The sequence below is a fragment of the Salvelinus alpinus genome, chromosome 11 (assembly GCF_045679555.1).
Source record: "Salvelinus alpinus chromosome 11, SLU_Salpinus.1, whole genome shotgun sequence".
In the NCBI taxonomy this organism is placed as follows: Eukaryota; Metazoa; Chordata; class Actinopteri; order Salmoniformes; family Salmonidae; genus Salvelinus; species Salvelinus alpinus.
In genome coordinates, this window is record NC_092096.1 from 20,996,283 (window position 1) to 21,022,875 (window position 26,593).

Consider the following 26,593-nt stretch of genomic DNA (forward strand, 5'->3'; position numbering starts at 1 on the left):
AGTCCTCACAGGATCCTGATTTCAAGCTGTCATCACTGTCTTTGGGCAGCTGAATGGACTCCAAGGTTGATTGGGCTTTAGGTGTCTTAGACATATCAATGCATTTCAGCTCCATTATTCTTAGGCTTGAAAACTCCCCATGGCGTCCATCTGTCAGAACTGTGTGCACAGCTTCCCTAATGGCTTTCTCTGCCAGCTGTAAGGAAACATGTATGGTTCAGTATTGACTGTGTTTACTACACATTAACATCACCTGAATAGTTGTCAAAGAATTACATTTTTTTAAACAACATGCTGCATTGTCAGCAACTAACGTCAGCTAAGTTACGTTGCTAGATAAATTAGCAACGCAGTTGTAGTGGAAAATGTATTCCATAAAAAAAATAGCAAACAACTCATAACTCCAGATAATTTACCTCCTTTGTAACTTAGTCAATATCAATCACAGCGTCCCTCAAACAAACGACGAAACGCTAGAGTTAAACGATATCAAGCAAACATCGGCAGCTAGCAAGCTACTATTTTTGCTGTTTCTTTTAGCAAGCAACAAGTTGATGATTGTTTGTGTTCAAGTATTCGACGCGTTAGTAGAAGACTTTAGCTAGCTACGTCAGATGCCAAATGTCCAAATCAAAACATTTTGACGACAGCGCGTTTACGTTTTCAGCACTAGGCGCTGTCCACTGGCTCATATGTACAGGCCATACCAGGCTCCATGTGCAACAGTGTTGCAATTGCGACTTTGGTGTTATTTTCCTGTATGTGTGTGTGTGCATACATATTGTAGCCTATTTGCTTCGCATATATGGCTTTAATGTGTGTGGGGGGGTGGGGGACGACGACTTTAAATACCTGAACCTGTTGACTATATACAGGGAAATATTCCACATTGTGTCAGCTGAACAAGACCTTTCAAGTGTTAGCATCTAACATGTATTTCATGGGTACAGACTCAAACTGCATTATTGATTGTATGGCTGGTGAGCCCTGAGTTTGGTTCCAATGCATAGCTTACTCCCCACCATTGGTCCAAAGGAAAGGAATATGCAACTCCTGAATATTGAAAATCAAAAACCCATATTGAGAAACTCAGGCATGTAACTTCTATACCTTTTCTTTGTTTTAAAACGTGCTTGCTATAATCAATGCTATTATTCTAGAGTAGAACACCATCTGGTGACCTGAATGTATTCTTGGATGGAGCCTTGTTCAACATTGTTTTGTTGTTGGAAAATATCATATCATGATATCTGCACTGCCATTTCACATTCAGTACTTGACTCTGTAACTGACATTCATCTTTTAACATAACGTTCTGTGTTAAATCCCTTCATAAGGCTTTCATATAAAAAAAAACAGTAGTACATTTGACTTTATTTCATGTTTTTGTTGCCATAGAAACAAACTGCTGACTCACCTTTTAACAACATATTTGTTTAATGAATGCTTTTATGAATTGGCTTCACATGTTTGTTTTGTTTTCACCTCCATAAAAAGGGGGCATCCAGTCTACTGGGTGCAGCTTGGCAGAAGTCCATGCCTGGCTAAATCCGCTACTGACCGTAGAATAGTTTCAATCACTAGAGATGTAATCTCCTCCCCTGGGTCCTGCTGCCTTTCGGAGAGTCTCTGAACTCCTTCTGTTGATTGTCTTGGCTTCCTGACTTGTGAGGACCCTGAGTCAGTAGATCTGGGACTGGCTGAGCTCACCTTTGAGACAGGTGTGGGAACAGTGGATGTTGGCAAGGCATTTTGGGGGGGTGCTGGTTGACTGGGCCCAGAGGAGAGATTGCTCAGTGGTCTCTGAAAGAGAGGAACTCCTCCGACTGTGAACTGACTGAAATCATTACTTGTGGCGTTTGCTGCACATTCTGCTACTTCACGTATGATCTTTACCATTTCCATGGTGAGCCCCAGTTCTTCTAAGAATGAACTGTGTGTGGGGTCTGTAGTGCAACTCTCCATAACACTATCCAACATGGTGATAATTACAGTCCCTGTCAGTCGGATAATTATCAGTTCACAGTCTTCCTCAGTGCAGTCCTGCCATCTTTTTTCCATTTTCTGATTGTCCCCATTTGGAGTTACAGGCAAGAGATTTTCTGGGATCACCGCATCAGACAACACCCCCGCCCCATACAAATATTTGTTCAGGACGCTTGAGACCCCTCCGCACACTTTTTGGAGAAGGCCCTCTACCGTCTTCCCCAAGATGTTATGTAGGCCAACACCGGAAACATCTTCCTGAGAGAAAGCAGTGGTTGACTGGGCAATGTATTCCTACAAGTAAATGAAAGATGTATGTTTAAAATTATGCAGGTTTATTAATACAAGTCAAGGCAAATGTTTATACAGTGAAACCACATACAGAGCAAAGGTATAGTTCACAATTGATGGCTCACCACAATTTTTCCTGCGTAACGGCGTATCGAGTCAGGTGTCGTCTCATTGTTCCTGCAGATATTTGACCATATATGTATTAGTCAGCTATGTGTTAGCTGACTAAACTCCCCTCCATGGTGAAGGAAGTTTCTGATGAACAGGCTTTGTGGAGAAGTCTTTGTGGAATTCAGCTCTGACAACATCGATTCGCCCAAGGTCAATTCTTCAAAAAATTTAAATAATGAAATACCTACCTATACCTACCTATGTTTGTCCTCTGTAGTTGCGTGCCTTTATTTGCTGAAATCCATACCTTTTCAATAAATGTTAATGAAATACACTGCTCAAAAAAATAATGCTCTGGATTTGTGGCCTGCTGGAGGTCATTTTGCAGGGCTCTGGCAGTGCACCTCCTTGCACAAAGGCGGAGGTAGCGGTCCTGCTGCAGGGTTGTTGCCCTCCTATGGCCTCCTCCACGTCTCCTGATGTACTGGCCTGTCTCCTGGTAGCGCCTCCATGCTCTGGACATTACGCTGACAGACATAGCAAACCTTTTTGCCACAGCTCGCATTGATGTGCCATCCTGGATGAACTGCACTACTTGAGCCACTTGTGTGGGTTGTAGACTCAGTCTCATGCTACCACTAGAGTGAAAGCACCGCCAGCATTCAAAAGTGACCAAAACACCAGCCAGGAAGCATAGGAACTGAGAAGTGGTCTGTGGTCACCACCTGCAGAACCATTCCTTTATTGGGGGTGTCTTGCTAATTGCCTATAATTTCCACCTTTTGTCTATTCCATTTGCACAACAGCATGTGAAATTTATTGTCAATCAGTGTTGCTTCCTAAGTGGACAGTTTGATTTCACAGAAGTGTGATTGACTTGGAGTTACATTGTGTTGTTTAAGTGTTCCCTTTATTTTTTTGAGCAGTGTACAACCACTGACTGTTTGCTCATTGCTGTTGCTCTAAGATGGCAACTCAGTGAAAATGAGCATGTGCCAATTGAATCTTAAGGAAACAGCAGGTGGTTGTATTTGATTAACGTTTATTGAAAAAGTATGGATTTCAGCAAACAAAGAAAGGCACGCAACTACTGAGGAAAACATAGGTATAAGGTAAGCATTTCATAATATTTATATATATTTTTTACAAGTATTGACTTTGGACGAATCAATGTAGTCGTAGCTGAATTCCACAAAGACTGACTTGTCTCTGCTTCACTCTGTTGGTGTTCATTAGAAACTTCCTTTACCATGGCTGGGGTTTCATGTGACATGAATGATACTATTAGATAATTCATTAGATTATTTTCTGTGGGAAAAAAATGTATATAGGCCTAAATATAGAATTACATATTATAATTAAATAGGATCTATGTGGGCCTCAATTTTCTAATGTAATTTCACCTGGCGTTCTCAATGGTTACAGGGGTTGACCTCTTCTTCTAGTTCCATGTTAAAATAAACAAATACACACAAACTCAAGTTAACACCGTTTGAAACACGACTTCTACAGTAATTTATCCGGCAATAAATTCTTGTTTTGTAGCCTTTACAAATATAGTCTAACAATCGACATACCTTTCTCCCTCTCTTCGGCATTGTAGCAGTTGCTTAGATTCAAAACAAATGGAACACAGTTAACCACGGCAAATGTCGTGTCATAACATGATGTACTTTAATTATATTCCTGGGTTGCACGTTTCGTCATACAATATTGTTTTGAACATTCGTTTTATTCGACTGATGCCCAGCTGAGCATTCTATTTAATGTGGTCTTGGTGTTGATGAAGATATTGTATGAAGTGCATTACCGTGGCTTGGAAACACAATTACATTTTAAAAATGAGGAAAATAATTAGTAGGACAAGCTTTTGTCATCATTGTAATGTCGTCAGATTGACTTTATATGCAGTATAACTTCAGCTAGCTAGCTACGATTGTGGGGAGAGCATCGACATTTTAGTTAGCTTAACATTAGCACTGCTAGCTTTTTCTGCCGAACTTTGCTAGCTCATGGTGCCAACATTGTCATTTCTCAAGTAAACTTGACATAATGATGCCAATTTTGTTTGCTACAAATGTTATCTACTTTAGCAATGTCATTAGCCCCAGTTCAGAAAGACTGAGCATCAGTTGGACATCAATATGATGCGGCATCTGTGCAACGGTGCAACCCATGAATAGCTAGCTACATTATGTTTTGACAGAATCATAAAAGAGAAAGGGATTTTGTAGAACCTTGTTTTGTTAAGTCAGTTGTAAAGTTTACAGGCGAGATGTTGATCGTCACCTGAATTTTGTCGCCAGACACGACTCGATCTCCACCAGTAGGTGTCAGTAGCTCGTTAGACTCCAGGGTGTGTTCAGTTAGGTTTAACGTTTACGCTGCGTGACGGTTTGTAGTGAACGACACGATAACCCCCCGCCGATGATAAATGGTATACTTTATTAAGAAAAGTTCAGTTGTAATAAAATACTTCATAATGAACCATAGTATTTTCTCAGATTAAAAGACGGATGACCTAAGCATTCTAAATAAAACATTTAAATACATGTTCATCCTTGATATTGTATATGCCATTATCAGAAAAAGCCTTAGTATATCAGAAAGCATATTTGTGTAGTGTTAGAATTGAATTTTGTCAACTCAACCTCAAATGATAATTACCTAACCATACCTTACCATTGTGCCCAATGATCATTTAAATCATTGGTTGCTTATTTCTAAATGTCTCACATTACTTTTTTTTCAGTTGACTAGTTTATGGGCAGTGGGCTGATCTAACAGGTCTACTGTTGGAAAATGTGTGTGTACAACATTTGTGTTGGAATGTTAACAGGGAAATACAAGAGATGAGCCAAGAAAAATTCCACACCAAGTGTTCAAATAAAATGTTTAATGTGAATTAAAGGCATAATTGTATTTTTTAATCGAGGCATGTTTTAAGGCTGAGTTTGAGTAAAATGCATATATTTTGTCCTCATACTATTCAGTAATGCAGTCCATAAACATGATTTGGAAAATAAATTAATATACATGACAATATTTTCTTAGGTTCTCGCCATGATTAGACACCTTTCCCTATGTGAGTGCGCAGGTGCCTTTTGAGACGCGTTGAGGTGGAGAAGCACTTTTTACACAACATACAGGAGTATGGGCGCTCTCCTGTGTGTGTCCGCAGATGCATGGTCAGGTCTGACGAACACCTAAACCTCCGTTCACAGACCGAGCACGGGTATGGCCGCTCCCCTGTGTGTATTCGCCTGTGGAGGAGCAGCTCCCCAGAGGTAAGGAAGGTCTTGCCACACTGAGCGCACTGATGCGGTCTCTCCCCTGTGTGCATCAGGTTGTGTCTTATGAGTGAAGTAGACTTGGCAAACTCCTTCCCACAGTGTGCGCAAGAGAACGGTCGCTCCCCTGTGTGGGTATTCATGTGTTCACTCTGTGCACGCTTGGTTTTGAAGCTCTTGGGACACTGAGAGCAAGAGAACGGTCTGAAGTCGCTGTGGCTGCGTTGGTGTCTTACCAGCTCCCCATGTGTTAAGAAGGTCTTCTGACAGACGGTGCAGAGGTATGGCCTCTCCCCTGTATGAATCCTCTCGTGTCTTGTCAGGCCCGCGAGCTGAGTAAAGCTTTTCTCGCAGAAGGAGCACTGGAAAGGCCTCTGCCCGTTGTGAATCAGTTGGTGTCTGTTCAGTATCTGTAACTGGGTGAAACTCTTGCCGCACTCCGGGCACGGGTACGGCCGCTCCTTGGTGTGGATTTGCCGGTGCTTGTTCAGCAGCCACACGTGAGTGAAGCCCTTGCCGCACTCTGCGCAGGGGAAGGGTCTCTCTCCGGTGTGCTTCATCTGATGTCTCCTCAGGTCAGACGGGCGGCCGTAGATCTTCTCGCACTGGGAACACTTGTAATGGCGATTCACCACGTGGGTTTGCCTATGCTTCAGCCGCTCTAGTACGGTGTCAAAGCTAGCCCCACATTTCTGACACTTGTACTGACCACTCCCTTTGTCGTTTGGCTCCTCCTGCTGCTCTGTGGACTGTAGTGGGGGATCAGCACTCTGGCCACAAGGCGTTCTGGTGAAGTGCAGGGACAGTAGGCCCAGTTGGGTGAACCCCTTGCCACATTGAGGGCAGATATATGGGCGTTCCCCGGTGTGAATCCGCTGATGCCTCGTCAGATCCCAGGAGTTTTTGAAACCCTTGTCGCACTCCTTGCAGGTGTACGGACGCTCCCCTGTGTGAATGCGCTGGTGCCTGGTCACGTCTGACGAGCGAGTGAAAGTCTTTCCACACTCGTGGCATGTGTGAGCACCGGGTTCAGAGCTTACGTGGATAGGGAAAGGCTTGGGGAATTCAGGACGGGGTAACTTTTTCCTGGGAAGCGCTGGGTTCTCTTCAGTTTTCTGGAGCTTGCTGTACTCCTCTGGGTGATTTCGCTCAATGTGCTGGAGGAGGTAGGATTCCTGCATGTGGAAGAATGGGCACTGGGAACAGGCAAAGACCTGTGAAGACATCTCAACGGTGTGACCTGAAGGAATACAATGGGAAAAGGAGACTAATAATGTGAGAGGCAGCACAAGCATTAGGTGGTTGTTTTTACAGGGCATACCACAGTCTCAACATTTTATTATATGTAGTAACAGAGAAAGACATTCAATATTTCCTCCTTACTCTGAGTGCCCAAGTTTTCAAGACATGTGTGGTGTTGCAGCAGGGATTTTAGGTCCTCAGGTTGAGAGAGGGCCTGCAAACACTCCTCCAGGACAGAGGGAGCAGAACTGAGCCATGACACAGTCTATAGGAGCAGAGATGCAAACAAGTGAGTGACAATATGCTGGAAATTTTACATGTTTTTTTTCACACCGGGGAACGTTACAAAATGCTAGGCCCATTTCAAGAAAACCAGAGAAGCCGCTGGCTAGCACCTCAGCTAACAGCGTGGCCCCAGAGTGGCTATAAGGCAGAGGTTATGTGCAGAAAGTGACAGTACAGCTTGGATATCTTCTCCTAATAAGATACAGAAGATATTACCCTCCTATAACTTAACCAGTCTAAATGTTGCCATCATGGTCAGCACTGCAGGATTTTCCCAATACAATAACAGAAGGTGACTTGAACCCAGCTGAAGGTGACCTAGTGAGGTGTTACTTTGTGGTACCTGTCCAAGGTCTGGTACTGGCAGTATCTTCTCCAGTTTAGAAAGGAATTCCCACACAAGTAGTTGCATATCTGTGTCATAGCTGGCGCCGTACTCCGTCGGAAACACTTCCTGGAATCAAGATAGATGGGGATATAATTGGTGTCGGGTGAAGTTGACCCTAGATGCTAATCTTGTGTCAGTTCTGCATTTACCCCACTGGTGGTCAAGGTTAGATTGGGGGCGGGGAAGCTGATCCTAGATCTGTACCTATGGGAAACTTCCCTCCGGGGCAATATAATTCCAAGGACTGTAAATATTGTCTTTGGTAACTAAACAGAACCAGGAAGCTAGAGAGAGAGACGTTAACATATGATGGAGGCAGACTGACCTGGAAGAAGTGTTCTCTCTCCGCTGGGTCTTTCAGCAAAGTCTGGATGAGCTCCAGGAAGATGGCCTCTTCTGCATCCACCTCAGCATCTCCACTCTGTGAAATAGAACTTATCAGTGATAAGGGAACAGTAAACAACCGTCACCCACCACTGAAAATAAGAGGGAGCAACACTGCAGTCCTTGACATATAGGAGCAAGCACTGGAAATTAGCACAAGCTAATTGGTGCAAAGGATCTGACGGTTGCTTATTCAATATGTCAATGTTTTAATTCTCTTATCCTAGGCAAATAAGTGATTTAAATATGCACATTTCAAATGATAGGAATGGCAAATGCGGTTCCATAAAGACCAGGGGCCATATACATCAAGCATCTCAAAGTAAGCTGATTTAGGATCAGTTTGGCCTTTTACATCACAATGAAAAGGATTACAAGGACAGAGGGGACCTGATCCTAGATCAGCACTCCTCCTCTGATAAATTTGATACATATGGTCCCAGGACAATTTGAACAGTTGTCCTCCACAGAGTATCATTACTTACCCCTGTGTGTCCAGGGGGGCGAATTCTGTCCAGGTGGGGTTGGATGATCTGGATATCAGCTGTATGATCAGCGGAACACAACTCTAGTATCACCTGAAAGGAATAACAGTATTCAAGGAAGTAGACAACAGCACCCAACAAATGATGACCACCGACAGAACCTGAGCAATCAGGACAATAGAACCCAACTCATCAGGACCATGGACAACCCCCATGCAATCAGGAAAATGGACAGAACCTAACTAATCAGCAGCTACATAAACCGCAAGATAAAGACCGTTTTAATCACAGATGGCTCTAAACACACTGTCCAAACTACTGCTGTTAGGTTCTCCAGTTTACAAAAACAACATCCTTAACTGTATTCGCTACTAACCCTTGTTCGCAGCCGCAGAAGAAGCTTGGCTCTCTGTTTCTCATTCAACAGGTCTGGAACTGTCGCTGTCACAAGGCCGACGAACTCCTCTAGTTTCTCATAATCCATGACATCTCTTCGTTGCGCTACTTGCCACATGGCCGCAGAGAGCAGCCTCAGAGGTGGTATCAACAGGCGCAAAGAGGATAACGGGAGGAAGATATCTACGGGCAAAAATTGGTCATTGAGTATGGTGAGAGAGACGACACAATCTTTGGACAATAATTATTGGTAGTGCGGGTTAGGAGGCATAACGTTACATTGTCGCATAACTTGAGTAGACGCTAGCAAATAAAGATGTAGCTAAAATGTGAATCAGTGGCCCAACTATTTTATCTATTCGATCCATCTTCTAGTAGCTAGTCTACCCCAATGGCTGGTCCACCCTAGACAGTCTGTATCTTTGCTACAACTAACAGTAGCCGCAAGTTGCTAGCTAGCCAACGTTAGCTAGGTACTTATTTTAAACGAACCTGCATTCTCCACTGGTTTTGTCGTGACACAAATTTCCATCATTATAGATAATTGAGTTGTGACTTATATAACTTTAATTAACTAGTTTGGTTTATATTAAACCCAGAAAGACATTTGGGAGTATAATAGTTTAGCTTATCCACTATCTGGCAGGCTAGCGTTCTTCCTCTTCTTTTTTTATCTTCCGGGAAAGTTTTCTTCCTCTCTGGTCCTTCAATGGGAAAAGGCGCTTATACTGCCACCTACCGACCATTCATTGGCACGACTCTGGTGTAAACTTCCAGCTGTCTTAATTTACTGTGCTACTACAAAAACAAACTATTATTTGTATAAAACATACTGTCAAAATGATTAGTAAATATGATTCCCCTATGCACATCTGAGAATGTGACATAAAAAAACATGTTTATTTAGGAATTTACATAAGTTTATATCATAGTGTACATCACTTTAATTCCAGACAACAGACTTACAGATCTCTGGTTTATGCCAATGCAGTTTCAGTAGGATCTTTGTTCAAGAGACCGGGAATACATCTCTTTCCCCTTATTGCTGTAATCTTGTTCCAATCATCATGTTTAGGTGGCTCAATCAAGTCGCCTTCTCTCATTTGTCTCATATCCAAATCAGAAATACACATTTTAGAGAGAGCACACTTTATTCCACTAGCTACATCATGTTAACCTGCAGTTCTTGTGACGTTGCAGTCATTTAGCAGTCACTTTTATCCAGAATGAGGTGTTGTCTTGAAGTTGAGTTTCACATTTTAAAGTCTGACTGCCACAAATCATTGTCTTGATTTCAACAACAGGCATATTCAAATGTTATGGTCTCACAATTTTGCTATTTTCTGGACATACTGACAAATACTGGTAAATATTCCATATAATGCCAAAATGTGGGCAGTTAAAAACAAAACATAGGCCTAACAAAGGAAGACATCCAATATAATTTGAACACGAATCTGGTCGAGGCGTGTAAACCTTATACTTCAGTGTTGTAAACACTCCTTTTTAAAGATCGATCATTTCAACCAACAGGGGGTCATGGTTAAAGGGGGCAGCATTTCAAGTGTAGAATTCCAAGTCACTCCTGCAAGGGATACAATTCAACAAATTATTAATCATCTTGAATACACATGTTCAGGTGCGCAACCAGATTTTTAAAAAAGCTGGTATTTGTAAATTTTTATTTTATATGATAAATTAGCTAACTTTAACATACACAGGGTGTGCCCAAACACAACAAACTTTACTGGCACTCTCACTTCCTTAGCCACCATAGCTAGCAAGTCTCATTTGTAGCTATCTATCTGGGGTTTTGCAGTAGTACTCAAACTTACCATTTTAGCTAGGGAACTATGAAATACATAACGAGGAAAAATGCGATGTCAAACATCACAAACAGCCAAAAGTCAAACCAGTATGAGTGTTTTGGTAAAGATACCAAAGCTCCTTTCGTGTCCAAACACTCTTCCGAGCCCATTTTCAGGAAGTGTGTGGATGAAGAGCACCGCCCCAGTGCTATCGTAGCCCTGTCTATTTCTTACTCTTTGCCTCCACCTAGTGGCTTCTTCTTCGAGGTTTAACGGTGGTTGGCATCCAATTTGTTGCATTACCGCCACCTACTAGACTGGAGTACAACTTCCTTGTACTTTGCTTAAAAATAAAAATTTACTAAATAAATACCCTACCATCTAACATTACACTCACACATTAAAAAAATAATTAAATGAACACCACCCTACTCCACTAATTAAATGTATTTATTCCTACCTCATGCCATCATCCTGAAAGGATGGGACATCACCACTTAACACATCCTGTAACTCTAATGATGTCAAGTCTCGCACACCCAAATACCACTCTGCAGCTGCCACCACAACCTCCATTTTATGCGACTTCCATTCCATCCCTGCAGTACAGTTGATAACCATCGCTATAAATGCTAAAAATCCAATCTTACTGAAACTGATATCACTTTGTGGCCTATCCCTATGTACTGGTATGTCTCTACTACTCTCACCACTCCTCCCCCTTAACCCATCTTCCTCTACTTTCTTCACTGCATCAGCATATGACACTTCTGTACTACTCTAACCCTAGAAACCTCAACCTGTCTCTCTCGCACGGGACATTTCTGATCCCCAGCTCCATGTGTACCCCTACAATTAACACATTCCACTACTTTCCCCAATACTACACATTCCTTTGTCTCATGCCCTTCTGCACACTTCTCACACCTTGGACCCCCCCTCCTACACACTGCTGCCACATGTCCATAAGCTTGACACCTGTAACTTTGTAATATATTTGGCACATACACTCGTACAGGATAACTTATATATCCTAACTTCACTTTGTCGGGCAAAGACTCAACTTCAAAACTCAAAAGAACAGACAATGACTCTTCTGTTCCCCCACTCTCGCCACCCTGTCTGCATCGCATCAAACGACGAGCATCACATACACCAAGAATCTTTCCCCTCAGCTGATCAACTTTTATATTTACTGCTTCCCCAGTTATCACTCCTTTCATTGGTGCACTTTTCTTGAGAGCGAAACAATTCACTTTTCTTGCCCCCATTCGTTTTACTCTGAGTGCATTCTCCCTCTGACCAACAGAAACACAAACAATTATCACTAGACCACTTCTGGTTACCCTCACTGATTCCACATTACCCAAATCTTTTTTTCAGCCACTGTGAAACCACAAATGAATCAGCCAAAAGGCAAGAGTCCACTTTTTCCATAAACTTCACTCCTACTGTCATAAACTCATCCTTTTCCTGATCCTCGGTGCATACCTCGGTCTCCTATAACTTCACCACACCTACCACCTCCGATACTTCACCCTCATTCGCTTCCATTTCTCCTCCTGTCTTCAGCTCCCTCTGCTTACACTTTCTACCATTCTTTAACAAATCATCTCCCTTTTCCCCACAATTTTTATCCGACTCAAGCTCACCCTCTTCTTCCCTCTCTCTCTTAGACCTCCTCTCCCTCTCTTTTTCCCTCCATTCCTCCTCCGTTTTCCAAGTACACGTCTCCTTATGATAATACTGCACTACTCCTGACAACTATCTTGTTCTTGCTTTCTCTAGGGACTCCATTTCCGCTGAGGTGTCCGCCCTCCTCCCCCTCCACCTAGTGGAGCTTATTGTACAGTTTCTTCTTCTTTTTCTTCTTCTTCTTCTTCTATGATATCATGGCGGTAGGCAAACAAACGTTTAAAGTGCATGTCGCCACCTACTATGCTGGAATGTACAATCAATCATGATCTGCCCAAGTCTGTACTACCATGAAAATAAAATTCAAAACAAAATAAATCACTAACTTCTACCACACCCTCCCCCCTCCCCAACCCCATTAAACTTTATATCATGCTGAATCACTCCACCCTTAGGATTGTTCAGCATGTCAACAACCATTTCAACAGTAACATCTATTACCCCCAATATCTCTTTTGCCGTCTCCACAATAACCTTCAACCTGGTATTTCTGCTTTCCACAACCCGAGTCGTATTGATAACCTTACCAATAAAAGCTTTGAAGTCAACTTTATTCATTGTTCAGCATGTCAACAACCATTTCAACAGTAACATCTATTACCCCCAATATCTCTTTTGCCGTCTCCACAATAACCTTCAACCTGGTATTTCTGCTTTCCACAACCCGAGTCGTATTGATAACCTTACCAATAAAAGCTTTGAAGTCAACTTTATTCATTATCAAAGTGTCCTTTGACACCACACATTCATGAGCACAAGATTTCTGAACAAGCTTCCAAACCATGCCAGCACCATCAGAAACACCAGCCCAGACAGTAGGTCCACTTACTACACGTACATCCATGTAAGATCCATCAGTCTGACAGTAGGTCCACTCACTACAGGTACATCCATGTAAGATACATCAGTCTGACAGTAGGTCCACTCACTACAGGTACATCCATGTAAGATACATCAGTCTGACAGTAGGTCCACTCACTACAGGTACATCCATGTAAGATACATCAGTCTGACAGTAGGTCCACTCACTACAGGTACATCCATGTAAGATACATCAGTCTGACAGTAGGTCCACTCACTACAGGTACATCCATGTAAGATACATCAGTCTGACAGTAGGTCCACTCACTACAGGTACATCCATGTAAGATACATCAGTCTGACAGTAGCTCCACTCACTACAGGTACATCCATGTAAGATACATCAGTCTGACAGTAGGTCCACTCACTACAGGTACATCCATGTAAGATACATCAGTCTGACAGTAGGTCCACTCACTACAGGTACATCCATGTAAGATACATCAGTCTGACAGTAGGTCCACTCACTACAGGTACATCCATGTAAGATCCATCAGTCTGACAGTAGGTCCACTCACTACAGATACATCCATGTAAGATCCATCAGTCTGACAGTAGGTCCACTCACTACAGGTACATCCATGTAAGATCCATCAGTCTGACAGTAGGTCCACTCACTACAGGTACATCCATGTAAGATCCATCAGTCTGACAGTAGGTCCACTCACTACAGGTACATCCATGTAAGATCCATCAGTCTGACAGTAGGTCCACTCACTACAGACACATCCATGTAAGATCCATCAGTCTGACAGTAGGTCCACTCACTACAGGTACATCCATGTAAGATCCATCAGTCTGACAGTAGGTCCACTCACTACAGACACATCCATGTACGATCCATCAGTCTGACAGTAGGTCCACTCACTACAGGTACATCCATGTAAGATCCATCAGAACCTGCCTCTGAATATGAAACATCATGACTGATCCTCCTTTCACTGTAACTGGCATCCACCAAATGCTGCACTGTGTTCTCCGCCACAATTACGGTACTTAACCTTCACATTGTTTTCACGGTAATCATGTGCCCCTCCACACTTGGCACATCTTTTCTTTCCTTTACAATGAGCAGCTACATGTCCCATTCTTTGGCATTTAAAACACTGCAGTGCATATGGGACAAATTCTCTAACATTATAACTATCTGTACTTTTCCCGGCAAGACATCATTGATAAGCTTTCACTTCTTTGACCCTCTTTCCTACTGAACAACGTTTTGGCCTCAATCACTCTGCCTGCCTTCACATTGTCTTTAATTATCATCTGTGGACATAGATATTGGGACCCCAGTGATGACTCCCCTCAATCTAGCATAAACACCAGGGGCATGGCTTTTCATCTTCTTTCCATTAAGCTTTTCCATTTCCAGTATCTTCTCTTGCTGAGCCGGACTACCACACAATATTTACAATCTACCATTTCCAATGAGCCGAGCTAATTTCACTTCACCTTCCTCTTTCTCTACGGCATTCGTTCGTCAGATAGGGTGTAGGTGAGGCCCTGTGGTCTCATCAAACACCATCACCATTTCCACTCCAACACTTCATTACTCTTGCTTCCTACCTTGGCCCTCTTTATGCTTTCTTTACTAGAAAATCCACTACTACTCTGTATCATGATCTCTCTTCTTCCTATGTCTTTCCACTACCGACCATTCCGGTCCTTGACCCTCATCCTCCCGCTTCATAGCATCAGCACTGACACCCATATTGTCCTCATTCCAGCACAGCTGTTGTTTCACCAACCTTTTCTCCATTTCGTCTGCACTACTCGCCGCCATTTCCGACCTCCAACCCTCACTCACATCCCTCTTCTTCCCAAATCCTTCCGATCAGGTTCCAATGAATCGTCAGGTTTTCCCATGTAACTACTGGCAGATATAACTCAAGGGTCTTTTCTCAATTGCATTCTCCTCGTGTCCTCTCTCATCACCCCCTTCTCAAAACCCAATGGAAGAAAGGGTCAGAGGGGCAGGACCTCTGGCTTTCTCATCCAATGGGTTTTGAGGAGGCGGCAAAGAGAGAGGACGCAAGAAGGATACGATTGAGAATCTCTCATTATCAATGTAACTGCTTACTATTATAGCAGTTCATAATATAAATGTATTGTAATATTGTATTATTGCTTATACCTGATATTGTATTATAATTACTAATCATTCCTCTTCTGTACTTTCAGAAACTAAGTTTAAAAAAGTATTTTTTTAATCAATTGAAGCACATTTGAAGGAACCCCTGTTAATAACAATTGGCCATTTAACACAACTGGGCCTGGAGTTGCTGACATCTTTCTCAGCGAACATTGACACCAGCTTTTGTTGGACTAGCAACATAATGTGAACGTACACTCATTTACAAGTGAGCTTTTTAGAATTTCAAATATGGTGTATTTGATCAAGAGCACTCAGAGTTCTGGAGTGGCTCACAGGGTTGGCCATTACTCATCCAGATTACTTATCCACTGACACGGATAGGTAAGCCAAAGCTGAATGATAGACAAACACTTGTTGGCACATTAATCGGTTATAGTGGCATAATCTATTGGGCACAATAATGTTACCCAGCCAGCACCTTCCATCCCCAACATGATTCTCTATGAGGGATAGGTTAATGTTAAGTTTAGCCATAGTTGTAGAACTAAGTGGAACCCCTGTCCACAGCTGTACTCTATGTCCAGATACAGGTGCTGGTTCTGGCAGGAACAAAGTTACATCCCAAACAAATGTATGTTCAAATAAAACTGCACAGTAGCAAAGAGCGGCCGTAAATAAAGGTAAGACCAGTTGTGTGTCTTAACATTTGTTTGGGATATCTCCGAGTCTGTACTAGAGGAAAGATATGGTGGAGAAAAAATGAACAGAGACATGAGATAGAACAGGACGCATTGTTTGCTCATGTGACACCAAATACCATTTATTAGGGCTTTACAAAGACTACAAAATCCCTCCAGATGATTTAAATCGCTGTCTCTGTCTATTTACACGATATGTTACATACAAATGTACAAAATATAAAACATTTAAGGACAAATGTTTCAACAAAAAAGAAACTCTTCTCTCAAAGCAGTAAATGCAATGTTTTCAACTAAGATGTAATTGCAATTTGATGGTGTCACCATGACATAATGGTACACTGTTTGTGTTGTGAAAACATCTGGTTAACTAGGCAACTGATGGTGTCCTAGGGGAGCGGGGAGGAGTGACTAGATGTCTGCTGTGTTGGAGGGGAGCTATGTCTTACCGACAATCCGTGTGTGTGTGTGTGTGTGTGTGTGTGTGTGTGTGTGTGTGTGTGTGTGTGTGTGTGTGTCAGGCTCTAAGTTTAGATGCAGACTGATGGCGTAGACCAACAATGATGCGTGCAAAAACAAAATAAAAAATACATTTGTCACAGACAAGTGATGACAACAAGAGCTTGTCCTGAGGTTGTGACAACATTTTCTGCAGAAAATGGAATCTGATAGATTTATTTGACCAGTAGCACCTGTTATTTGGAATTGTAAATAGCACAACAGCAGGTAAATAGTACCTCAGAATGGGATGACAAAAAAAATTGGATTCTACTAAAACCGGTGAATACAAGACTGAATGAAAGTATATTCAGAAATGTTACAGTGTAATGCTTTGTGAAGTGAATTTTCGCCTGTTGAATAGGGGGATGTGTCACCAAATACTAGTTCCAGAGAATACACAAAAGGGAAATCTGTGACAATGACCAGATTTGTTTTTCTTGATAAATTGAATGGTTTGCTCCTCAAATCAGTGACTTAGTGAACATTAATATACGGCGTTAAAAAAAATAATATCATACTGTACATCGTATGCCTCCTGCATAGGCAAGACAGCCAATCACCACAAGACATACACCTGTTTCTGACAGCTTGTTGGTTTTTGCATTTCTATTTTGTATTTTTTTGCAACGGACAATAATTCTCAGCGAGTTAAAGCGTAATATAACATCAACAGGGAAGAATGCATCTCTGATTCACTGTGCAATACTTTATTATTTACACCCCCACTTTAACTGTGCAAAACCAACCCACTCATTAATGGAGGAAGGACAATCAAAATCCAAAATGGCTTCTGTCCCTACCACACGCTGTTATGTAAAAGTAAAAGTCTCCTTCAAATGTTCCCCCCTAGAAACCTTAAAACATGCTCCTTAGGCTATAAAATCAAAAGGGTCGGGTTGTGCTCATGACAGTTCAAGTGAACCCAGCTCAACTGGGTAAAAGCAACAACTAAAATTTGTAAGTCGCTCTGGATAAGAGCGTCTGCTAAATGACTTAAATGTAAATGTTAAATGTAAAAAAATGCCCACCCCTTTGAACTTTTATACAATTGGTCAGTTCTACTTGGAAATACAGTATAACAGCCAGTATGCTTGTACAATATTACTGTCAGAAACAAAAGTGGATGGTTTTGGGCAACATACTTTTTGACAGGATTTGTGAGATATTTTGGCCTAAAAGTAGTTATAAAACTCTCCTTTAAGATTAAAGCACCCACTGAGACGATATGGGACCACTTCATTTGAATGGTTGTGTGTCAGGAAGTGTGTGTTCCTGTCAATCTCCTATCCACTCAGGATGGTCAGCAGGGAGCCAAAGGCTGAAGTAATACACCCCCTGTCTCAGAGCTTTGCATTGAGAAAGCACCAATATCAGGCTTGTACTGTTCTTGACCTGGCCCTTGGATTGAAGGAGCCATCACTCCCTGCATCACCCATCTGTTGGTATAGTGCTGTCGATCTTTTAAGGAAAGGGTGAACAACTGGTCTGCTAGTGTGAAAAGCCTAAAAGGACTCTGTGGATGTGGACGGACACGTCGCAGTGCACTTGGCAGTAAATCAAACGGTAACATTGGCACTGCCCATTGTTTCACAGTAGCAGTTGGTTGGACGACACACAATGCTCTTTTTGTGCTTGTTGGCGAGTGGTGTATGGAGGGTCTTGGCATTGCCTGTAAACTAGGGACAGGTTTGAGCACGGGACCAGCACCATGTGGCTCGTCTGAGGTCAGGGTTTGACGGGAGGGATACGTGCCTTTTTTTGTTCAGCACCTTAGTAAACGAAACCAGAATTTGGCCCTTGTAAACATCCGTAGTTAATACAACAACTGTGAATCAACATAAATAAAACTATAATGTCAATTCCAGTTTTATGGTGTAGAACCACAGACATAATTGTCTCTCACTGTGTACGTGCAGCCTGCATTTTGGGATGCCACATCTAGTGGAGAAATGGAGGACTGTGTCTCAATCACCATACACAAAAATCTACTCCATTTTGTCAGAGGGCTTACTCCCCCCAACCCCGCTAACAGACATCTCCTGACTACACACATCTCTCTGTCTTATGTGTGGGGTGCCTGGAAGTGTTCGAGCCGCCACGTCTTGCTGACGCTACGCTGAAAAGCGCTCCGCTCCATCACTCCATCTGAGGTCTCCTCTCCGAGCTCTCGTCTAGAGCGCCGACTCCAGCGACGAGTCCAGCTGGTCGTCATGGTGACTGGCGCTGTCGCTGTCGCAGCTCTGCGCGCTGGAGTAGTTGGCCGCCTCCTGCAGCCTCATTAGCATGTTCATCTGGAAAACACAGAAAACAAACAACCAATAAAAAGAGTGGTAAACAAAAAGAGAGCCAACACCACAATGCTATTCAGAGTCCACTATCACAACTACAAGGTCTTAGACTGGGTATTATCATTAAGGTGACATTGCAGTGGTCCTTTATCAGAGATAGACACCAGGGGGCCCGAGTGTCAGTTGCTTTTTCCACTTGCATCGTGCTTAATTGCACACAAGACGTGGTTTTAAAAGAAAGATGAAAACCAGCCGATCCTCAAGGCCCTGAGGAACGGAGAGGCCCATTCCTACCATATATGGAAAGCACCGGGCACAGCGGTCTTCATTTTCCCTGTAATGGTCCTGGTGGGCCTATAGGGAGGCGAGCGGCCAGGGCTGGGAAGCTCTGTGCAGGCCTCCTCTGATGATTACACAGTAATGTGTTGAGGATTAAGTGGCCAACAGAGAAAGCCCATTCCTATTCAACTCCCCAGGAATCGCCTGCCACACGGTTTATCACGACGCACAAAGTGGAATTAAAGTGTAGTCATCCGAATAACGAGCTGCTGACATTTCAGAGCTTAATGGTGTGTGTGTGTGTGTGTGTGTGTGTGTGTGTGTGTGTGTGTGTGTGTGTGTGTGTGTGTGTGTGTGTGTGTGTGTGTGTGTGTGTGTGTGTGTGTGTGTGTGTGTGTGTGTGTCTATGGGGGGGAGGGGGGTTGTGTGTTTAAATCCCCCTTTGTCTTTTCTTCTTTCAAAAGACAAGGTCATCTGCGGTCACGTTTGTTATTGGTATCCTTGGAAACTGGCTTCCACCTTTACTCACTGATGTCTCTTTTTTTATTGTTTATTATTTATTATTATTATGTCCACCAACATGGTCTCCTTCATGTTACTTCACTTAGCTTCAGGAAACGTAAAACTCTTAGAAAACTATTTTCATATGACTCTATTTTACATATCACTGTACAAATAAAACGGTCATTAAAATCAGCATTCAGAGTTAGAATCAGCTATCAGTTAGAACATGCCTGTGATTTCAGTCTTCATCGTGTTTTTTATTTTTTTTATTCGAGCTTTATTTAACTAGGCAAATCAGTTAAGAACAATGACGGCCTAGGAACAGTGGGTTAACTGCCTTGTTCAGGGGCAGAACGACAGATTTTTACCTTATCAGCTCGGGGATTCAATCTAGCAACCTTTCGGTTACTGGCCCAACTCTCTAACCACTAGGCTACCTGCCGCCCTGAATCATTGTGTTGTGCTAGCTCTCTAACCAATATGTCTATATTTTCTGGACCACTGAAGTGGCCCCCCCTTGGGTTGTGCCGTGGCGGAGACCTTTGTGGGCTATACTCGGCCTTGTCTCAGGATGGTAAGTTTGTGGTTGAAGATATCCCTCTAGTGGTGTGGGTGGCTGTGCTTTGGCAAAGTGGGTGGGGTTATATCCTGCCTGTTTGGCCCTGTCCGGGAGTATCATCGGATGCGGCCACAGTGTCTCCTGACCCCTCCTGTCTCAGCCTCCAGTATTTATGCTGCAGTAGTTTATGTGTCGGGAGGCTACGTGTCTGTTATATCTGGTGTCCTGTGTGAATTTAAGTATGCTCTCTCTAATTCTCTCTTTCTCTCTTTCTTTCTTTCTCTCTCTCGGAGGACCTGAGCCCTAGGACCATGCCTCAGGACTACCTGGCATGATGACTCCTTGCTGTCCCCAGTCCACCTGGCCGTGCTGCTGCTCCAGTTTCAACTGTTCTGCCTGCGGCTATGGAACCCTGACCTGTTCACAGGACGTGCTACCTGTCCCAGACCTGCTGTTTTCAACTCTCTAGAGACAGCAGGAGCGGTAGAGATACTCTTAATGATCAGCTATGAAAAGCCAACTGACATTTACTCCTGAGGTGCTGACTTGTTCCACCCTCGACAACTACTGTGATTATTATTGTTTGACCATGCTGGTCATTTATGAACATTTGAACATCTTGGCCATGTTCTGTTATAATCTCCACCCGGCACAGCCAGAAGAGGACTGGCCACCCCTCATAGCCTGGTTCCTCTCTAGGTTTCTTCCTAGGTTTTGGCCTTTCTAGGGAGTTTTTCCTAGCCACCGTGCTTCTACACCTGCATTGCTTGCTGTTTGGGGTTTTAGGCTGGGTTTCTGTACAGCACTTTGAGATATCAGCTGATGTAAGAAGGGCTATATAAATACATTTGATTTGATTTGCTCAGTCCTAGGACTGTAAAACTGAAGTGCTGATAGAAGGGCTCAGGGCGGAAACTTAATTCAATAATGTTCAATAATGTTTAACGATGCCACGAAACATGATAGAAGGAAATTAAGTAATTGGACAGGAAAAGGTGCAACACTCGCTCACCATGAGAGCGAAATCCCCATACTGGACCTTCTTTCAGCATTTCAGGACTTTGTTTTAATTTCTCCTTACCAGTGGGTCTCCTTCCGTGTCACTCTGTGACACTTGTTTGGAGGAGGCGCCCTCTTTGGAGGAGCTGTAGCCGTCATAGCCCACGTCCTCTGGCCGTAACTGGAGCAGGGCCTGGCTGTCATGCTGCAAGGAGGCAGATCTCCAGGGGTAGGTGTCCTTCACCCACTTAGACGGGTCCTCCCACGCCGCCCTCTTGCCGTACAGCTGTAATGGTGGCCACAAAACGAGAAATGAGTTAAGCGAAAGGAGAAATCATAGATGCTGATGACAGGGGCAACTTCACCCTACACCGGTACCCCTCCACTTTGTGTCCTTTGACCTCCGTCTGTACCCACCTGGAGCCCTTCTCTAACGGCTTCCAGCAGGTAAGGCACCAGGGAGTAGTTCCATAGGTCAGTGAACCACACCCGCGAGCCATCTGCATCCATGGGGCAGGACAGGAAGAGCCTGGGACCTGTAGGCAGAACACAACACATTCAGTGTGTTTTGCTGGATCAGAGACAATTCATGTTTGATTGGAAAATGTGGTCGGAGGCGCAGTACGGATGGTGTGACGCAGAGGCCAAATTGAGCTCTGTACCGCATCGCCGTGCACCTCTCAAATTTTGTAACAATGCGGAGGGCTCAGTATAGCTCCGCATTGACATGATTGGTTGACGGTAGGTGGTAGCGGGAGGTCCGGTATAAACACAAACTTACTTCCTTGACAACTTCTAACAGCTCTGTGCTGCTCAGGAAGTGCAAGAAGTATGAATGCCCTGACTTCTGCAGAGCCCCTATCAGCGTAAATGCTGCACGGCCAATGCAGACGTCTGATTGACCATGTAGCGCCTTTCAGTTTGAGCACATAGCCAAAGTCACAACACCAAAATACACTTATTAAGTGTCATGTGTGCAATGTTCAAACGATCATTTAGAAATATGTGAACTCAGTGTGTGTGGGCATGCGTGCGTGCATTGTCTAACCGATGGTGACGTCTGAGGAGCTGTGAGCCTCCAGGAAGCCGTTGAGGTGCTGCCACGTCTTGGGAATCCAGTCGATGACCTTGATGAGCTCATTGCTGCGCATGTTCCTGTTGATCTCTGTCTCGATCAGCTTCCTGCGCAGAAATCGTCCCAGGAAACCCTTGACCGGCTCCGTGTGGTTGGCACACAGCACCCACCTGGAGACGGGGGGAAAGGATGACGAGACAACATGCATGACATCACACTCTATGGAGCAGCTGTGATGGAATTGGAGCTACACCGCTACATGATTCAGGTAGACCTGAAATGATTGGATGTGGTGGTTATTCAAATCAACCTATGGAAAGAAAAGATGAAGCATCAAGTTTCTTATACCTAGGTCCAATTCTTTCAGATCAGTGACTAGAGAATGGCACTAGAGGTCGATTTGGAATTCAGCATTAGGGAAATTCCACGCAAGTTTGGCCCAAGGATAAGGGCCGTTTGGGGGATGGATGTTTGGCATATATTTGAAATCTGTATCCCAAATAAAGCCCCATTGGTGATAACTGCTCTGTGGTCAGTTGTCATAATAAAGATGACTGCTTGTTCTGAGGCTTGCACTCTGGTTTGATCATTCCATATTGTAATTCCGACTCATAGTCAGGAAGACCAGTATCAGCGTGGAGGTTGTGCCACATTTGGCCTCATGGCATTTTATGAAATGCTGGGCTGTTTCCTGTTCCTTCCATGGTGACAGTGTGATGAAAATGTTAATCAATGAATGTCAGTGTGATTTTGCATGCACCCAATGACAAATATATCTGTTGCCACATTAGTCATGTAATTATCCTCTCAAATATGTCACGTAAAAAATGACCAGGTGTGTAAGGCCTAAAATTATATCAGGTCAAATTAGCAAAGCTAATTAGCCAAGATGCACTATGCATAAATCACTCCGCCATTGCCTGTTTAGAAAAATTCTAATAGTTAATCTAATTTCAGTTTATGTAACAAAACCAGAAAGTATAGTGTAGAGAATCATTGTATCATCTAAACCGCGGTGAAATATTTTCCATAACCAAAAATATTGTATTGTCAGCTGTTTGAAGCTGGTGTACAAAACCAATGTTAAAGACGCAAAAACTAAACTTAACGGGAAGCATAGAAATAGCTCATATAGAACTTACTTTCAATTAGAATGACAGATCTATAATAAATATTTCTATGTGAATTTTGTCAGGTCGCCCACTAAGTTACATTTTGCAGCTTAATTACTGTGCCCCCCTCCTAATTTTTTTTCTACTTTCTAATCTGTATTATCTGAAGTTGACTGACTTCATGGTTTGAAAGACATCCACACAACTATTTTGTGGCAGTAGGCCTGGTGGTGGTATTATTGTTTCTACTAGTGGAAGCAGGAATGAAATGCTGATGAAATACTGTACATAATCACAATGTTCTTATTGGTAGTTTTACTATTGACTATTGATTCATTTTTAATTGAGTTACAATTTTTCTTTTTTTTATAGTTGCCCTTTTTAAAATAATACAGCACATCTTATTGTTGAAAAAGGCCCCGGGCCAAACTGGGAAGAATATTCTCAGATTTTGATCCTACCTGTGTCAGATGTAAAACAGAACCAGCCACACTGTATCATATGTTTTGGGGCTGTCACAAACTGTCAGGTTTCTGGGAATTAATATTTAAATGTTTCTCTGATATATATGACACTGTTATAAATCCGTCTCCCCTTACAGCCCTTTTTGGAGTATTGCCCATAGGTACCCCCCTGTCCAGAATTCAGTTGGACACTGTTGCTTATACAACTATTTTAGCTAGACGGCTAACACTACAGAACTGGAAGATGGCAGCTCCCCCATCTTATAAATATTGGGTGCGAGATGTGTTGTGCTCTCAGAAACTAGAAATGTTTTAATTCAATACACGTGGGAACCCCAAACTGTTTTACGAGGCTTGGGCTCCATTCCGGTCTTACTTTAAACAGTCCATCCTTTAATGGCATTCATATTAAAACAAAAATAAGTCTGTATTTGACTCCCTTGTGAATTAAGGGCTGGATAAGCATTTCTTTGTGTTTTTTTTTTTTTTTGGGGGGGGGGGGGGTATTTTAAAGCATTGTACATTTTATTTTTGGTCCAGTGGATGGTTGGGTGGTTGCATTTCTCCACCCCTATCCTTTGTCTGTTTACAGGAACAATGGTGAGGTGTCTGCTCTGTCCCTGTACTACAGATGGCCCTTTAACCTTGGTAGCCTTCTGCCCGGTGTGTTTAACTTGTCCAAAGTACGGTATCTTTAAAGCTATTCTTTTTTTTCTAGTTGAGTATATTATTTATATTGTTTTGTGTTGTCTTGTGTGTAAAACTGAATAAACAGAGTTTTCAAAAAAAAGAAAAATGCCACAAAATAATGTTAGTTAGCAAAAATCTGCTTGGATATGTTGTCTGTACAGGAAAAACAATATGTTCAAAGCAAAGAGCAAATGAAGCTTTTGAATCCTGGTTTGAGTGTTGGTGACATACCTGAAATTGTGGTGAAGCTCAAGGTTGGGAGAGGAAGACACTCCCTGGTTCATGGTTCCAATCACATACGGGCTGCAGACAAGACAGAACAATTATACTGAGGACAGTGCAGTTACGTACCAGGGCCAGGCAATAAGGATATTTACCTTTCCCTTCACAACAGTGATTGTGCTTATCAAGGAACAGTAGGTAAACTCTCTTGAATAGAATACGAATTGCATCATCTTGTAATGAGTAAAGCTAGAAATGGTTGTTGGTACAGAATCCCAGTGTTCACATTAACTCTAACTGTTGCATTTGAGTTAAACACAATCATCATCATCCCCCCCATCATCATCATCACCACCACCATCCTATAGCGGCTAGACTTTCTTCCTGTGCCGGTGGAGCTATACTCACCATTTGTGGTACTTGTAGTTGAGGAATCCGTTGAAGATGTCGCTGAGTGAGCCGATGTGGTGGAGGTTGTCCAGTATGACCACGGTGGGCAGCTCCATCTCGCTGTCCTCAGAGTTGCACTGCTCTGCCAGGCTGGATAGGTACTGACGCAGGTCCTGCCCAGAAACAACACACAGTGAGCTTAAAGATGTGGCCATTATTCATAAAGTGAGTGTTACTTTGTCTTTGAAATAGGACCACTGTCCTTGATATACTGTATAGTGCCAAGCGAGGCGATTTATAGACAAATATGCCGACTCCTTAGCGACTAGCTCCTTAATACTCTTGGCTGAGCGTTTTCTTACCTTGCTGGATTTCTGGTCCACGTTGAAGCTAGCCAAGTTGCTCTCCGTGACCTTTCGACCAGACTTGGTGACAATGAACTCTGCCAGCTTGCTGGCCAGGAAGGACTTCCCGGTGCCGCTGGGGCCAGAGAGGATGATGCGGCGATGCTCCATGAGCAGGTTGAGGTATCTCTGGATGATGGGCTTGGGGATGAGGGTGTCAAATACCAGGCTGTCTATGCTGTTCTCCTTCACACCTGCAGGAGGAGAGACGTGATTGTCTGATGATACTAGGTGCTAATAATACAGGATATTATCATGTTAACGGTATATAACGGTACATAGCCTCTCACAACCTGTGTTAGACTGAATAGAATTCATGCCACTCTAAAACGAATGGAATGAATTGAGTTCATTCACTCAGGTAATAGCCCATAAAATATCATAATTAAATGCAGTGCGACTGTGCGATGGCTAATAAATGATGTTAACATAAAATAAATCAGGAGAAATGGGAAGAGTTGATTATTGTTTATGGTGCAACTCTTTGGGACGTCAGGTGGCGTATGTGTCAAGTGTCTCAGAGTAGGAGCGCTGATTTAGGATCAGCAGAGTAACTATAATTCAGTTTCAATAACTTCAGAGTAACTATAATTCAGCTTCAATAACTTCAGAGTAACTATAATTCAGTTTCAATAACTGCAAAGTAACTATAATTCAGCTTCAATAACTTCAGAGTAACTATAATTCAGCTTCAATGACTGCAGAGTAACTATAATTCAGCTTCAATGACTTCAGAGTAACTATAATTCAGTTTCAAAAACTGCAGTGTAACTATAATTCAGCTTCAATGACTGCAGTGTAACTATAATTCAGCTTCAATAACTTCAGAGTAACTATAATTCAGCTTCAATGACTGCAGAGTAACTATAATTCAGCTTCAATGACTGCAGAGTAACTATAATTCAGCTTCAATGACTGCAGAGTAACTATAATTCAGCTTCAATGACTGCAGAGTAACTTTAATTCAGCTTCAATGACTGCAGAGTAACTATAATTCAGCTTCAATGACTGCAGAGTAACTATAATTCGGCTTCAATGACTGCAGAGTAACTATAATTCGGCTTCAATGACTGCAGAGTAACTATAATTCG

General features: G+C 42.8%; 2 protein-coding genes across 7 annotated transcripts in view; both read right to left on the reverse strand.

Annotated features, from left to right (window-relative positions):
- Positions 1-5,269: 5,269 nt before the first annotated feature.
- On the reverse strand, positions 5,270-9,563 carry LOC139533731 (zinc finger protein ZFP2-like). The gene is made up of 7 exons (XM_071332051.1): positions 9,351-9,563; positions 8,839-9,041; positions 8,463-8,555; positions 7,919-8,014; positions 7,549-7,659; positions 7,062-7,185; positions 5,270-6,918 (listed from the first exon to the last, which is right to left on the reverse strand). Exons 1-7 carry the CDS (start codon positions 9,391-9,393, stop codon positions 5,456-5,458), a joined length of 2,133 nt encoding a protein of 710 aa, XP_071188152.1. The 5' UTR covers positions 9,394-9,563; the 3' UTR covers positions 5,270-5,455.
- Positions 9,564-17,035: 7,472 nt separating this feature from the next.
- Positions 17,036-26,593, reverse strand: part of nav3 (neuron navigator 3) — a 234,014-nt gene continuing 224,456 nt past the window's right edge. For all 6 annotated transcript variants that reach the window (XM_071332043.1, XM_071332044.1, XM_071332047.1 and 3 more), the window contains 7 exons: positions 25,461-25,696; positions 25,117-25,271; positions 24,718-24,789; positions 22,194-22,390; positions 21,563-21,681; positions 21,228-21,431; positions 17,036-18,807 (listed from right to left, as the gene is read on the reverse strand). In XM_071332043.1, the coding sequence (XP_071188144.1) occupies positions 18,688-18,807; positions 21,228-21,431; positions 21,563-21,681; positions 22,194-22,390; positions 24,718-24,789; positions 25,117-25,271; positions 25,461-25,696 (1,103 nt within the window). In that variant the 3' untranslated portion in view covers positions 17,036-18,687. The remainder of the gene's footprint in view (positions 18,808-21,227; positions 21,432-21,562; positions 21,682-22,193; positions 22,391-24,717; positions 24,790-25,116; positions 25,272-25,460; positions 25,697-26,593) is intronic.